General features: G+C 43.2%; 1 protein-coding gene across 12 annotated transcripts in view; it reads right to left on the bottom strand.

Annotated features, from left to right (window-relative positions):
* Positions 1-415: 415 nt before the first annotated feature.
* vav2 (vav 2 guanine nucleotide exchange factor) overlaps positions 416-14,232 on the bottom strand; it is a 196,518-nt gene continuing 182,701 nt past the window's right edge. For 6 of the 12 annotated variants that reach the window (XM_061799991.1, XM_061799995.1, XM_061799990.1 and 3 more), the window contains 14 exons: positions 14,076-14,185; positions 13,823-13,924; positions 12,847-12,935; positions 12,452-12,465; positions 12,332-12,350; positions 12,027-12,154; positions 7,632-7,703; positions 7,497-7,558; positions 6,991-7,107; positions 6,623-6,710; positions 6,412-6,535; positions 5,358-5,444; positions 4,775-4,929; positions 416-4,142 (listed from right to left, as the gene is read on the bottom strand). In XM_061799991.1, coding sequence (XP_061655975.1) covers positions 4,095-4,142; positions 4,775-4,929; positions 5,358-5,444; positions 6,412-6,535; positions 6,623-6,710; positions 6,991-7,107; positions 7,497-7,558; positions 7,632-7,703; positions 12,027-12,154; positions 12,332-12,350; positions 12,452-12,465; positions 12,847-12,935; positions 13,823-13,924; positions 14,076-14,185 — 1,215 coding nt within the window. In that variant the 3' untranslated portion in view covers positions 416-4,094. The remainder of the gene's footprint in view (positions 4,143-4,774; positions 4,930-5,357; positions 5,445-6,411; positions 6,536-6,622; positions 6,711-6,990; positions 7,108-7,496; positions 7,559-7,631; positions 7,704-12,026; positions 12,155-12,331; positions 12,351-12,451; positions 12,466-12,846; positions 12,936-13,822; positions 13,925-14,075; positions 14,186-14,232) is intronic. The other 6 variants (XM_061799992.1, XM_061800000.1, XM_061800001.1 and 3 more) reach the window with 3 other exon arrangements.

Below are 14,232 nucleotides of genomic sequence, written 5' to 3'. Positions count from 1 at the left end.
GTCATCTAAATGCTTCAACACAACAAATTTGATCGGGCACCTGAAGAATGTACACGAGGAGGAGCATGCCACGTTCAAGCAACGCAGCGTGTGGTGGGGAGGAAAAGCCAAACGGACGCAAACTCTGGACAACACCCGTCCATATAGACGGGACAGTGAGAAAGTTAAAGTAAGCATGTCATTAACAGTATTTGTTAAAGTAATTTAGTTGCCATAAAGTAATTTAATTACAGTAAGTAAGCACCCATTATTTCTATGTTGTAATGTTGATTTGACCTAAACTTATGTCAGTGGCCAACCCTTGAATGACCATACATACAGTACATCGAGAAGTAATTGTTTTATCAAACAGCACGACAAAATACTGTATGTTGCAGACAAAAAAATAAATAAAAATGAGCCTCAAATCAAAACAAAATTTTAAATATTTATTCCATGATAGACCTCATTTGCAAATAGTCGACCATTCAACAAAAATATACACAATGATGTACATACAATATTTTTCCAGGGTGTACTGACAGGAGTTGAAATATCAATAGCTACATGCATTGGCTTGTTCTTGTCCAGGACATAAATGGTGAGAAGCTCTTCACTGAATCAAGACAACATGGAAGCGACCTGTGTGCCCCCGTCCTACACACAACTGCACCTTTGCAGTAATGCACACCATGGACGGTCGAAAGTTCATACAAACATCCAGACCTCATTTGCTTAGTGTTAGCAGTTAATGTTTGAGTGTGCTTGGCGCACACTTCCAAAGTTACAAACTATTTAATTTATTGACCAATACTAATTATTGAATGTACTGTAAATGCGTAAAATAATGTCCTCTTTTGTCTCTGTATTTAAAGTCCCTGTAAAGTGAAAATAGATGTCTTCTAAATTTGATACATCATAGAGTGTTGTTAACAACCTAGTCGAATTTGAATCATCATCAAGTATATAAAATGAGGCTTCAAAATCTCAAATCAAAATCTTTCTGCTCTCAAACACTGTGGGCGTGTCCACTAAATCCGTTGAAACCATGCACCACTCAACTGTCAACAGATCAAATAACACTGCTATAACCTAGAAAAATGGATGCTACCTCGTTTCGAACCCCACGTGGTACCCTGAGAGTGCCGATCTCGTCCGGTCTTGGAAGCCAAGCAGGGTCTGTCCTGGTTAGTACTTGGATAGGGGACCACCTGAGAATACCAGGTGCTCGGGTTGGGCAGTAGGCCAATCACCTGCTCCCATAAAAACCTACAGATTACAGAAACCAAAATTGCGGCCTCTGTGTACCTTGTGGCACTGAGAGCTCTAAAAAACAAATGAACTAACCTTGTTTAGAATCTTTCCACTGCCTACAAATCCCTAATTCAATCCACGAAAATATATCCGCTTAAACCATCTGGTGGCTGGAAAATATCCCACCCCACTGGACTTTATTAGATTTATTTCAGGCGGCACGGTGGGCGACTGGTTGGAGCGTCTGCCTCACAGTTCTGAGGAGCGGGGTTCGGTCCCCGGCCCCGCCTGCGTGGGTTTTCTCCGGGCACTCCGGTTTCCTCCCACATCCCAAAAACATGCATGGTAGGTTAATTGACATCTCTAAATTGCCCGTAGGTGTGAATGTGTGTGCAAATGGTTGTTTGTTTGTATGTGCCCCGCAATTGGCTGGCAAACAGTTCAGGGTGTACCCTGCCTCCTGCCCGATGACAGCTGGGATAGGCTCCAGCACGCCCGCGACCCTGAACAGGATAAGCTGAGGAGAAGCGGCTCAGAAAATGGATGGATGGATAGATTTATTTCAAAGTGTAGTGTGTTTGACGAAGTGGCGCGCACGTCCAACCGGCGAAGACACATCCACTACATAAGGTATTTTATTACAATTTAAAAATTTTATTTAAAGGATGGTATATTTTACAAATGGATTTCTATGACAGTGACAAGTCTGAGAAAAAACTCCATGAGTCACGCCTCTTTGGTGGTTGTGCACAAAGTCACAGATTACGAATGTTTTATGCGTGTCATAGATCTGGACGGGACAAAATGCAAGGATGAAAGGTGTGCAAGCCAGGTACAAAAAAAAAAAAAAAAGGCTTGCGCACAAATGGGGAACATTGCCCATAGTGACTTATGTCAGATTCCAAAGTGTGTCATGTGGCACCATTTTAGCCACTCAAAAGAAAATCAGGAAAAATTAAATGATGAAAAACAGTTCAAGGCTACACCTCCACAACTGGGTACTACATTGTTCTCAATCTTTGCAAAATTTCAGCAACTATCTTCAAATATGTATAATGTAGTCACTGATGGTGTAGTGGTACACTCGCCTGACTTTGGTGCGGGCAGCATGGGTTGCTCCCATTCAGTGACGGTGTGAATGTGAGTACGAATGGTTGTCTGTGTTTATATGTGCCCTGCGACTAACTGGTGACCACTTCAGGGTGTAGTCCGCTTTTCGCCCGAAGTCAGCTGGGATAGCCTCCAGCGCCCCGTGACCCTGAACAGGATAAGCTGTGTTGAGAATGGATGGATGGATGTATAATGTATTTTGGAACAAAGCGCTGATTTCACTTTACAGGGTCTTTAATTCACTTTCCCATTCATATGAATGGGCACTTCCAAGTTTGGAACAGACACTTGGTAGACATATGGCCATGTAAGCCAAAACTTAATAGTCGAGTGAAAACTGTCAATAAATAATAGAACGTGTGAATGGGTGGAAGGACAAAACCATGTGCTCCCTGGGGACAGCAGTAAGGAAATATGTCTGCCATTTACGCTCTACATGGCCATTGATCTATGCATAGAGTGCTAAACAATCACCAGAGGTAAACTGAAACACTTGGCACTGTATCACACCCCCACACTGTTTTCTGAGTGTGTGCAGACGATGAGCGCACACACATACACACGCACATGCATACACACACACACACAGACACATTTCTTATATGGCAGTTTAATTCTCACCAGTTGACACAGCACCAGCCAAAGAGAATTTCATGTGACAACTGGAAGGAAACATCTGGTCACCTGATTATCTGTAAAAAAAAACAATAAGGCAGTGTACAACAAAAATAAAATTTCATGCAGGCTGTAAAACACGGCTGACATTAGCTATTGGTTCAGTTGGATATTAAATAAAAATGCAAAAAACATTAGATGTGTTGGTGAAGTGGTCTTGTTTCCCTTTCACATCCTGCTGATGTGAACTGTGATTGTTTGCTATGAAAAACTTGACTGTATTACTGTGACTCCATTCTGACAAGTTATAGTTAAATTCTCTCAGTTAAATTCTTGCATTCAGTGACTCAGCAGCCGAGTTAAGTCCCCATTCTCGAGTTTTTCCCTTTGCATTGTCCTTTTAGGGATGGCAAATGTTCTTACGGTTGAGGTTCAAAGCAGTCTTTCAAAGGCACCGAACTGTACATTGGTGTGCGTGTGTGGTGTGTGTGTGTGGGTGTCGGCCGCACATGGACACATGCATGCATGAGAAGCTGAGCCAGTCAACAAAGTCTATTCTCTTCACTGGAGTCAACCCACAAGGCATCACCATGACAACTAAGGCAAAATCTGTCAATGTGTAAAGAAAAAGAGCATCTGTTTTTTTTACCCCTCTCTCCTTGTTTTAGTTTTCTTTGCAGATTTTCTGCTGTTACTAAATCCCCACAAAACCATAGTCATGATAATAATCTCTCTTCAATAAATTATCTATACTGTACAATTATTTGACCTCGCAGAGGTCCGCATGTTCTTTTTTCCAAGTAAAGCTATTCACAGTCTGTTTTTGCCATGTTTACGTAAAGCCTCTGAAGATCACACAGAGGCCAACACACAGCAAGTGACGTTTGCCCTCTTAAACGGTACAGAAATGAAACAGGGCAATCCTGTAAAACTAGAGCAAAGCTGAGGCATACTTGAAGACAGGGGACATGGTGGAAAGGTGCTTGCGATCCAGCAAAAGCATCGGCAACAACAAAAAAAGTTTCTTTCCTGGAGAGAGTGAGGTGTTTTCCTCTGAGAACAGCAGATATATTAAAGATGCTTCCTGAATTTTTATTTAATTTTTTTAAGGGTGAGGGGTGGGCAACAGCCAACCCTTACTGGACTCCTTCTTCATCCACATAGGTTGAGGGAAACCATCCAATCTAAAAAATAATAATAATAATTTACATTCCAATGAGATTGGACAGGTGATGATGACATAAATTTATAAGTGTCGTATTCCAGCAAAATATACAGTACATACTGTATCTTATAAAAAAGAGGACTGTGAATGCATTGAAATTGCAGTGTGAACACAGAACACAACCACGCATATATATAATGGCTGAAGAATATTTGCATTATTTTCATATCACTCCATGCTCAGATGGAACAGCCTCATCCATCTTCCTTTACGGCTTCACACAGAGCACTACTTGAGCTGTTGCTAAGCAACAAAGTTTTTCTACTTGTTGCGTGAGTGAAGTGAATATTAAACATTTAATGTGGATGTTCAAAACAGGTGTGTGTGTGTCTGTGTATGTATGTGTATATATACACATACACACACACACAAACACACACACACACACACACACACACACGTATATGAGTCTATGCCTTGTATAAAAGTTTGAGAACCACTAGATCCATGTTGCCAGTGAACATATCGGACATACAGTATATATATATATATTTTTTTTTTGAGTCTATACCTTACCTTATAAAATACTATACGATACGAGAGTAGCTGGTAGCTACATTAAAAATGCTTCAGTTTCAGAGTTTGACTCACCCGTCCATTGGCCTCGCCCTTCCACCAGCCTTGGTCTCCACCAATCTTGCTGTATATTTTGACGACGTCTCCTTCTCGCAGTGAAAGTTCTCTCATGTCTCGTGCCGCAAAGTTATACCTGGCCACCGCTGTGCTCACAACGCGAGGCGTAAACACTGAAAATTTCACAAAAATAAAACGGAGCTCAATTTATTTCTACACGACACATCACCTCTTGAGGGCAATTTGAAAGTAAGTTTAAGCTATTAATCATGAATTTTAAAGATGACCATCTGTGGCTGACAAGTGAAAGTTCATACTGCACACAGAGGTAATAATTAGTGTTGAAAATGAGTGGCAAAAAAACTCCTCCAGTTCAGTGTTGAGAGTGACCCAATGTAGCCCAACAATAAATTGTTTCATTAAGGAGATTAAATTGGTTTTCTTTACTTCATTAATTAGTGAATACATCCAGAGAAGACTGATGATAAGTCTCATTAATAACATGAACAAAGGATAGCAGAAGTAATGTGTTTCAGGTTAACGTGACAGGGGACAACTCGAAGCAAGGTAAAAGGAGTGAGAGTTATAAGTAAGCCAGTACCTGACCAAAAAGGAGCTGAGCTCTGAGAGGAGAAGTTCAAGCCCTGTGGACTGAGGAAGGAGAAGTTGTAGGAGGCGCAGGTGGCTGCTAAGAGGAAGGAAGAAAGGAAAAAGACAAGGAAATAACGTTGGGAAATATGTTGTGGCGCATGCAGAGCTAGAGCCAAAAGAGCAGCGAGAAAACGGCTAAGCACGTGTAATTTTTTAAAGTTAAGTCTCTGACTCAGCTTGATATTTTTTTATGTATTTTCATGTGACTTTTTAAGTCTTGTGTGTTTAAAAAAATAGAAAATAAAAAAAAAAACTGACCACTAATGAAAAGAAGTAATGTTCAGGTTGAGGAGACAAAAAAAAGTGTATGATCTTAAAATAACGCACGTGTGAGTTATATCATGCACGTGTGAATTGCGAACGTATAACTCATATTCGAGCGATATGATACATTTCGCATGCACAACTTAAGAAATCTCGCACACAAGCATGTACACGCCCCTCAGGTAACTTGATTGCGCGAGAGGTGCAAGGTGCAGGTGTGCATTACCGAAACACACCAACCTGTGTTCAAAATTGACAACCTATGACACAAAACAGTTGTTTTGGTAATTCTTTCAGACTAACATGAACGAGAAATTACATCAAAAATTCATTTTTTGAGCAGAACAGACAACAGGTCACAATTTCATGAGAAAAAAAAATGGTAGCTAATTTTTTAAATGTTGACATACACTAATTAATATGATTGCCAAATGGTGGAAGAAGGAATAATGGAATTGTAATTTCCCAACTTCCCAGGACAAAGCAGACCAACTAAACTACAAATTTGTTTTTCATCCACTTTGGGATGCATGACAAAATCCAGATGATGACCAGTTGGTTGTAATCAATGACTCTGATCACGCATTTCTAATATCTAAGGTTGAAATTCAATCTCCCTCCAAGGAGATTTTTGAACAAGTGTTCAACTTTTGTGTTGTTATTGACTATTTTATTATTGACAAATGGCGATACAACCCCAATGAATAGTTTTTACAGCTTCCGACGACCAGACAGCTTACCTGGCGAGCGGGTGCTGGTCCGTGTTAATGAGCGCTCCTTTGCCTTGTAGGGATATCGCAATGTGGTATCTAGCAGCTTGAAACTCTCTTTGAGTGAATGGGACTGATAATACTCCACCAGCTCCTGTTACGCAACACAGGAAATCAAAGTAGTGTTTCATTTGATTCATCACGGCTTGCTGTAATTGAATCTTTTGATTTTGCCATTTACCAAAAGGCTTTCAAACTTCTTGGCCTCCGTGATGTGAATCCAGCTGTCTTTCTCAATTACTTTGATGTGTTTCACTTCATCGTTAAATCTGTGAGGCAAAACAATATTCAGTTTCCACACCTCTTGTGATTTTTGTCTGCTCACCACTGAGCGAATGACTTAATAACGACTGAGTTACTTTTTAGCACTCTATTTCTCTCATTGGTAATAAATACATGATTAAAGTGGAATCATAATTTACCAAATGTTAATTACTGAGGCTACCCAATGCACACGCACAAACACTTCCCTTGGAACTTTCTATAACAGTTGTTTAATAAAAGCCACTCAGTTGATCATTTTCCCCGTTGTAAAAAAGTAAAACTCACTTGATGCTGATGGCAAACCTCTCTGCTTCAGCCGTCCTCTCTCTGATGAGGTAGGTCCCGCTGCTGTGGGATTTTAAGAGGTTGTCAGCCTGCTGGCGCTCCATGTTTCCTGCAAACCTATTTAAGGAGGAGCAGAGAATAAATGTGGAATCGTTTCATGTAATGACTTGGTAATGACTTTGATATCAAGCAGTCATGGAGTCATTCATCTTTTGACAGTAGCAGTTCTAATATTAAGTTGTTCATCAAGTCCAATTTAAACACATTCGATAGCTTGTTAACACTGATGGAGTTGAAAGAATAAGAGTAATGATTTAGTAGAACAGAGTGCATATAAAATATTTAGAACAAAATGCAAGTTAAGGGTGTGATTGGCTGGCGACCAGTTCAGGGTGTACCCCGCCTCTCGCCCGAAGATTGCTGGGATAGGCTCCAGCACGCCCGTGACCCTAATGAGGATAAGCGGAACGGTAGATGAATGAATGAATGCAAGTTAAGGGGCCTACCAAGGATATCCATAGTAGTCTGCATCTCTTGACGATTGCCGGCTGGATAATGATTGGAAGGGCTGTCACAAATAGAATAAGTTGAAGTTGTCCAAAAGGTAACAGTTCACCTGCTGCTGAACAGGGCTGACTTACCTTTGGGTCAAGGTAAGGTTTTACACAGGAACTGGGGAAGAAGCCATTTTTTTGTGTTTGTATCAGCCTTCCCTGGAAGACAATTAAATATAACATACACAAAAACATGAAATAGCTGAGTACAAGTGAAATATGTAATAAAAGTTAAATGTTTAACAATGTTCATAAAAACTGAGCATTAGTGTCTTTGGAAGGAGAAGTGAATATCTAATATATAGTTTGCAGCACAGTTTGCAGTACCGTAGGTGGCTGTCTTTTCCCCCCATCTCCCTGTCATTGTGGTTTCTGTGCCATTATGTTAATAATAATAATAATAAGGCATTACACTTACTGTATATAGCACTTTTTTCGGCACTCAAAGACACTTTACAATTGCATACATTATTCATTCACTCCACAGGCACACCTCGTGGTGGTAAGCTACTTGTATAGCCACAGGTAACCCTGGGGCAGTCTGACGGAAGCATGCCTTCCATTCTGTGCCTACGGCCCCACCGACCACCAGCAAATAGCCAACCACATTCATTCATGAGCAATGTGGATTAAGTGTTTCACCCTGGGACACAGTGACAACATGCGCTCGGGGAGGGATACGAATCAGCGACCCTCCGGTTGCAGCGCATACGCTTACCCTTTGCACAACACTGCCCACGATACAAAAACACGAAATGTAATAAATATGAATCTGTATAGCGGCACGGTGGGAGACTGGTTAGAGCGTCTGCCTCACAGTTCTGAGGTCCGGGGTTCAATCCCCGTCCCCGCCTGTGTGGAGTTTGCATGTTCTCCCCGTGCCTGCGTGGGTTTTCTCCGGGCACTCCGGTTTCCTTCCACATCCCAAATACATGCATGGTAGATTAATTGATGACTCTAAATTGCCCGTAGGTGTGAATGTGAGTGTGAATGGTTGTTTGTTTGTATGTGCCCTGTGATTGGCTGGCAACCAGTTCAGGGTGTACCCCGCCTCCTGTCCGATGATAGCTGGGATAAGCGCCAGCACGCCCGCGACCCTAGTGAGGAGAAGCGGCTCAGAAAATGGATGGATGGATAGATGAATCTGTATAAATACTTAAATAATACAGATGTTTCAAACTACATGTATACTTGCAATGTGTTAAATATCCATCCATCCATCCATTTTCTATTGCTTATCCGAGGACGGGTCGCGGGGGCAGTAGCGTTACCAGGGACGCCCAGAATTCCCTTTCCCCTGCCACTTCATCCAGCTCTTCCGGGGGGATCCCGAGGCGTTCCCAGGCCAGCCAAAAGACGTAGTCTCTCCAGTGTGTCCGGGGTCGTCCCCGGGGTCTCCTCCTGGATGGACGTGCCCGGAACACCTCACCAGGGAGGCGTCCGGAAGGCATCCGAATCATATCTCTAAGGGAGAGCCCTGACACCCTGCGGAGGAAACTCATTTCGGCCGCTTGTATCCGGGATCTTGTTCTTTCGGTCACAACCCACAGCTTGTGACCATAGGTGAGGGTAGGAACATAGATCGACCGGTAAATTGAGAGCTTCGCCTTTCGGCTTAGCTCCTTCTTTACCACAACGGACCGATACAAAGTCCGCATCACTACAGTTGCTGCAGCGATCCCCCTGTCAATCTCCGGTTCCATTCTTCCCTCACTCGTGAACAAGACCCCAAGATACTTGAACTCCTCCACTTGGGGCAGGATCTCATCCCCGACTTGGAGAGGGCACGCCACCTTTTTCAGACTGAGGACCATGGTCTCAGATTTGGAGGTGCTGATTCTCATCCCCGCCGCTTCACACTCGGTTGCGAACTGCTCCAGTGAGAGTTGGAGATCACTGCTTGATGAAGCCAACAGAACCACATAATCTGCAAAAAGCAGAGATGCAATACTGAGGCCACCAAACCGGACCCCCTCTACGCCTCGGCTGCGCCTAGAAATTCTGTCCATAATAGTTATGAACAGAATCGGTGACAAAGGGCAGCCTTGGCGGAATCCAACCCTCACCAGAAACGAGTCCAACTTACTGCCGGATATGCGGACCAAACTCTGACTCCGGTCGTACAGGGACCGAACAGCCCGTATTAGGGGGTTCGGTACCCCATACTCCCGAAGCACCCCCCACAGGACCCCCCCGAGCGACACGGTCGAACGCCTTCTCCAAGTCCACAAAACACATGTAAACTGGTTGGGCGAACTCCCATGCACCCTCGAGGACCCTGCCGAGGGTTTAGAGCTGGTCCACTGTTCCACGGCCAGGACGAAAACCGCACTGCTCCTCCTGAATCTGAGATTCGACTTCCCAACGGACCCTCCTCTCCAGCACCCCTGAATAGACCTTACCAGGGAGGTTGAGTAGTTGATCCCCCTGTAGTTGGAACACACCCTCCTTCTTAAAAAGGGGGAACACCACCCCAGTCAATCCAGGGGCACTGTCCCCGATGTCCACGCGATGTTGCAGAGGCGTGTCAACCAGGAGAGCCCCACAACATCCAGAGCCTTTAGGAACTCCGGGCGAATCTCATCTACCCCCGGGGCCTTGTCACTGAGGAGCTTTTTAACCTCCTCGGTGACCTCAACCCCAGAGATAGGACAGCCCACCTCAGAGAACCCAGACTCTGCTTCCTCATGGGAAGGCGTGTCAGTGGAATTGAGGAGGTATTCGAAGTATTCTCCCCACCGGCTCACAACCGTCGAGGTCAGCAGCGCCCCATTCCCACTATACACAGTGATGATGGTGCACTGCTTCCCCCTCTTGAGACGCCGGATGGTGGACCAGAATTTCCTCGAAGCCGTCCGGTGGTCTTTCTCCATGGCCTCACCGAACTCCTCCCGTACCAGAGTTTTTGCTTCAACGACCACCAAAGCTGCATTCCGCTTGGCCAGCCGGTACCCATCAGCTGCCTCAGGAGTCCCACGGGCCAAAAAGGCCCGATAGACCCTTCTTGAGCTTGATGGCATCCTTCACCGTTGGTGTCCACCAACAGGTTCGGGGATTGCCGCCACGACAGGCACCAACCACCTTACGGCCACAGCTCCGGTCGGCCGCCTCAGCAATGGAGGCGCGGAACATGGTCCACTCGGACTCGATGTCCCCCGCCCCGCTCGGAACATGAGCAAAGTTCTGTCGGTGGTTGGAGTTGAAACTCCTGCTGACAGGGGATTCTGCCAGACGTTCCCAGCAGACCCTCACAATACGTTTGGGCCTGCCACGTCGGACCGGCATCTACCCCCACCATCGGAGCCAACTCACCACCAGGTGGTGATCAGTTGACAGCTCCGCCACTCTCTTCACCCAAGTGTCCAAGACATCCGGCCGCAAGTCCGATGACATGACCACAAAGTCGATCATCGAACTGCGACCTAGGGTGTCCTGGTGCCAAGTGCACGTGTGGAGACCCTCATGCTTAAACATGGTGTTCGTTATGGACACTCCGTGATGATGTGTTTAATATATAGTCATGAAGTGTCAAGTTTTTTAAAAAAACCTAAAAATAATAATCATGCATTGGGAAGATGATCCTTTTAGGTGATGCATGGCTGGACGAGAGTTGAAAGTTACGTTTCGTTTGAATTTCTTATACACAAAAACAGTAGGCCCTTGTTCAAATATACACATTAAAAATAGTTATTTCTTATCCATCCAACCATAGAAATAACAAAGGGCGCTGCATTCTCTGCCATTCATAATGGGTGAATGGGAGCCCCTTTTAATAAAGAGCACGATTAGCACTTGTCAAAATTAAAATGCCTTAATCACTTTTCAAAGCCAATGAAGCACACATTGTTACTGGAGTGCACTGAGGCAGTATACCGTGTGCAAATAACACAGTGGATATAAAAAAAATGTCTACCCATTGTTGTTCAAATGCTAGGTTTTTAATGATATAAAAAATTGGACCAAGATAAATACTGTAATTTCAAAACCTTTTCACACAATTATAAAGACCTATAACATGTTCAAATCAGTGCAAGTTCGTTTTAAATATTTTCCAGAGGGGAAGTGAAAAACAAACCACTAAGATAATGTGGTTGCACAAGTGTGCACACTCTCATAACTGGGGTTGAATGTATTAATGACACCATATGAAGACCAGATGTTCGAGTAGGCTTTTCATTACTTTTTTTTTTTTGCTCTCTAGCAGAAGGCTGGAGGTTTTGTGCTTACACTGACTGCGATTTGGGACAGTTCATAATTCTGCACCGCCACCATGCTTAAGTTTAGGTATGGTGTTCTTTTGGTCGTGACCAGTGTTGTGTTTGAGCCAAACATAACCTGGTGAAAAAGTTTTGCAAAGATTTATCTTGGTCTTATTTTTTATTTCACAAAAACCTGGAATTTGAATAGGAATGTATAGACATTTTATATTCACCGTTATGCCACGCTGTGCCTCAGTTACAAAGAGGTAAGTGTCTGCTTTACCTCCCACCAGGCAGTGTCAGGATCCCCCTTGAGCAGCTCGATGTAGTCTCCTGTTTGAAAGGAGAGAGCTGCCTTTCCCGGTGGTGCTGGTGTACCGTGGTAGTTCCTCACTGCGACCATCTTGGGACCTGTAAAATACACCATGCAACATGTTTTTATGAAGCTATCTTGGGAACTTTAGCATGAGAGGTCATGCTTGATATGTTATAGCGAGGAGGAAATAGCTCTTTCCACAAGATGGCAGTAAAGAGCTATGCTACAACAGTAGTCTGTTTTGAGCCTGTGCGTGAAGAAAGTGCACTTACCAGAAGACATTCCAGGTTCCTGCAAATGACAAATAAAATACATGATCATTACGATAGTTACTCATGAGTTTTTATGTATGAATTACACATAATAACCCTACAGTATTTCCATCTACTCACCGAGTCAAGAGGATCTGAAATAAAGACAAGTGCAAGAGGAAGTCAGAGAGGGTATTTAATAATAATAATAATAACAGGTATAATACATTTATACAATAGAGCGTCTTTCAAGCAACCCAAGGACGCTTAAAACAAATAATAAAAATATCAAAAATAAAACAAAGAAATTAAAGTCATTTGTAATTTAATAAATAATTTTATAATTTAATAAACAAAATAACTGAACAGAACATTTCAACTCTATTAGGTGCACATATGTCATGTTTGCACATTTTACTAATGAGCAAAATTGGGCCAATATGAAAGTGCTATCAGATTTGAAGTGTTGTTTAGAAGGGGTAAACAATAACAAAAGAAGGTACTGTATTTGATATACATAATAGGAACAGACATACTGATTTTGCAGATTGTGATCACTTCCAGACACTCTTTGTGTGCTCCCGTTCCACACCGAGAGCAGAAGTAACCCTGATAGAAGATGCCCCTAATGGATACACACACACATACAAGTAAATCCGTGATGAACACAGCCGCTGCCTTGGATCCAAATGAACTTTTTGTATGTGCAATAACGATTGACCTGCGGGAATAAATAAAGTTTTCTGAATCTGGATAGACAAGGCTGCTTGTTTACGGTAAGCCTGCCATGACGCATTCTTTTTTTCCGTTTGGCCAGTCAATATTTGAATAAAATTATTTTTTTTGCATTTTGTGACATTTGCATTCATCACACACTGTCAGCTTGAGTAGTAAGTGTCATAAATCACGACAGGACCGGTGTGGCCACAGGAGTAATTAGCATGTAGCAGGGAGCGAGAATACTGTCCCAAGCCTTTTCCACTGGCTGGGAATTTAGGTCAGGCCAGCCATGAAATTTGTGGGTCAATACACAAAGTGGAGTTTAGCCAAGCCAACTCTGCTCTGCTCAGTCTGGTGTGACAGAGGCAGACACGGTGATTCCATGACACGGGTTATCCCCCGCTCTGATGGTTCTGCGCTCTTACATGATGGAGGGGGGTGTTTGCAAGGATAATGTCTAAAAATATCCACTGTCAGCCTCAGTAAAATGTTTCAAAAAACGCTTCATTTCCCCAAATTGTCTATGACTGATGGAAGAAATTACAGTTACTCACTGTAAAATGTAAAAACAAACACCCAACTTTTAACTTTGCTGACAAGTGACAATGCACATGTTCATCCTAGTAAAAAGAAGTGGAACAATGTAGACTTGCAGTACTGCTTTAGTCTGCTGACTTTATATAACTTCTTTACGCAATGGCAATTTGTACGACTTAAGGGATGTTATACTACAAAGGTGGAGGATGCATCCATTGTTGCTTCGGACTGTGTTTCTGTGTTTGTTCTTGTTACCTCAGTAGCATCTTGCAGGCTCGACAGTTGGTGTTCTTGTCGAATGTGTGCATCTGGAAGTTATGCTGGTTAGCTGTGGCTCTTTCCGGTTTGATATTGGACCTGCAACAACAGTAAAAGCAACAACCCAAAAGCACACAACTGGCATTATTTATTTTCCTGCGTCATAGGCTCCGATGTTTGGTTGAGGTAATTAAGTACAATGTCAAAGTGGATTGAGCAGAGTGTAACCATGCTTTACAATAAGACTCACATGGCCATTTCAAACTGTTCCATCCACTTCCTCTTTGTCTCTTCTGTTTTACAAAAGAACTGGAAGCCCTGCTTTCCTTGCAGGTGGATCAGGTAGAAGCCATAAGACCACTGGAGACAAAACATGAGCAAGCAGCAGATGGCACTGACATAAATGG

Source organism: Phyllopteryx taeniolatus, chromosome 15 (assembly GCF_024500385.1).
Source record: "Phyllopteryx taeniolatus isolate TA_2022b chromosome 15, UOR_Ptae_1.2, whole genome shotgun sequence".
Lineage (NCBI taxonomy): Eukaryota > Metazoa > Chordata > Actinopteri > Syngnathiformes > Syngnathidae > Phyllopteryx > Phyllopteryx taeniolatus.
The sequence above is the reverse complement of the archived record's forward strand: the minus strand, read 5'-3'. Positions and strand labels throughout refer to the sequence as shown.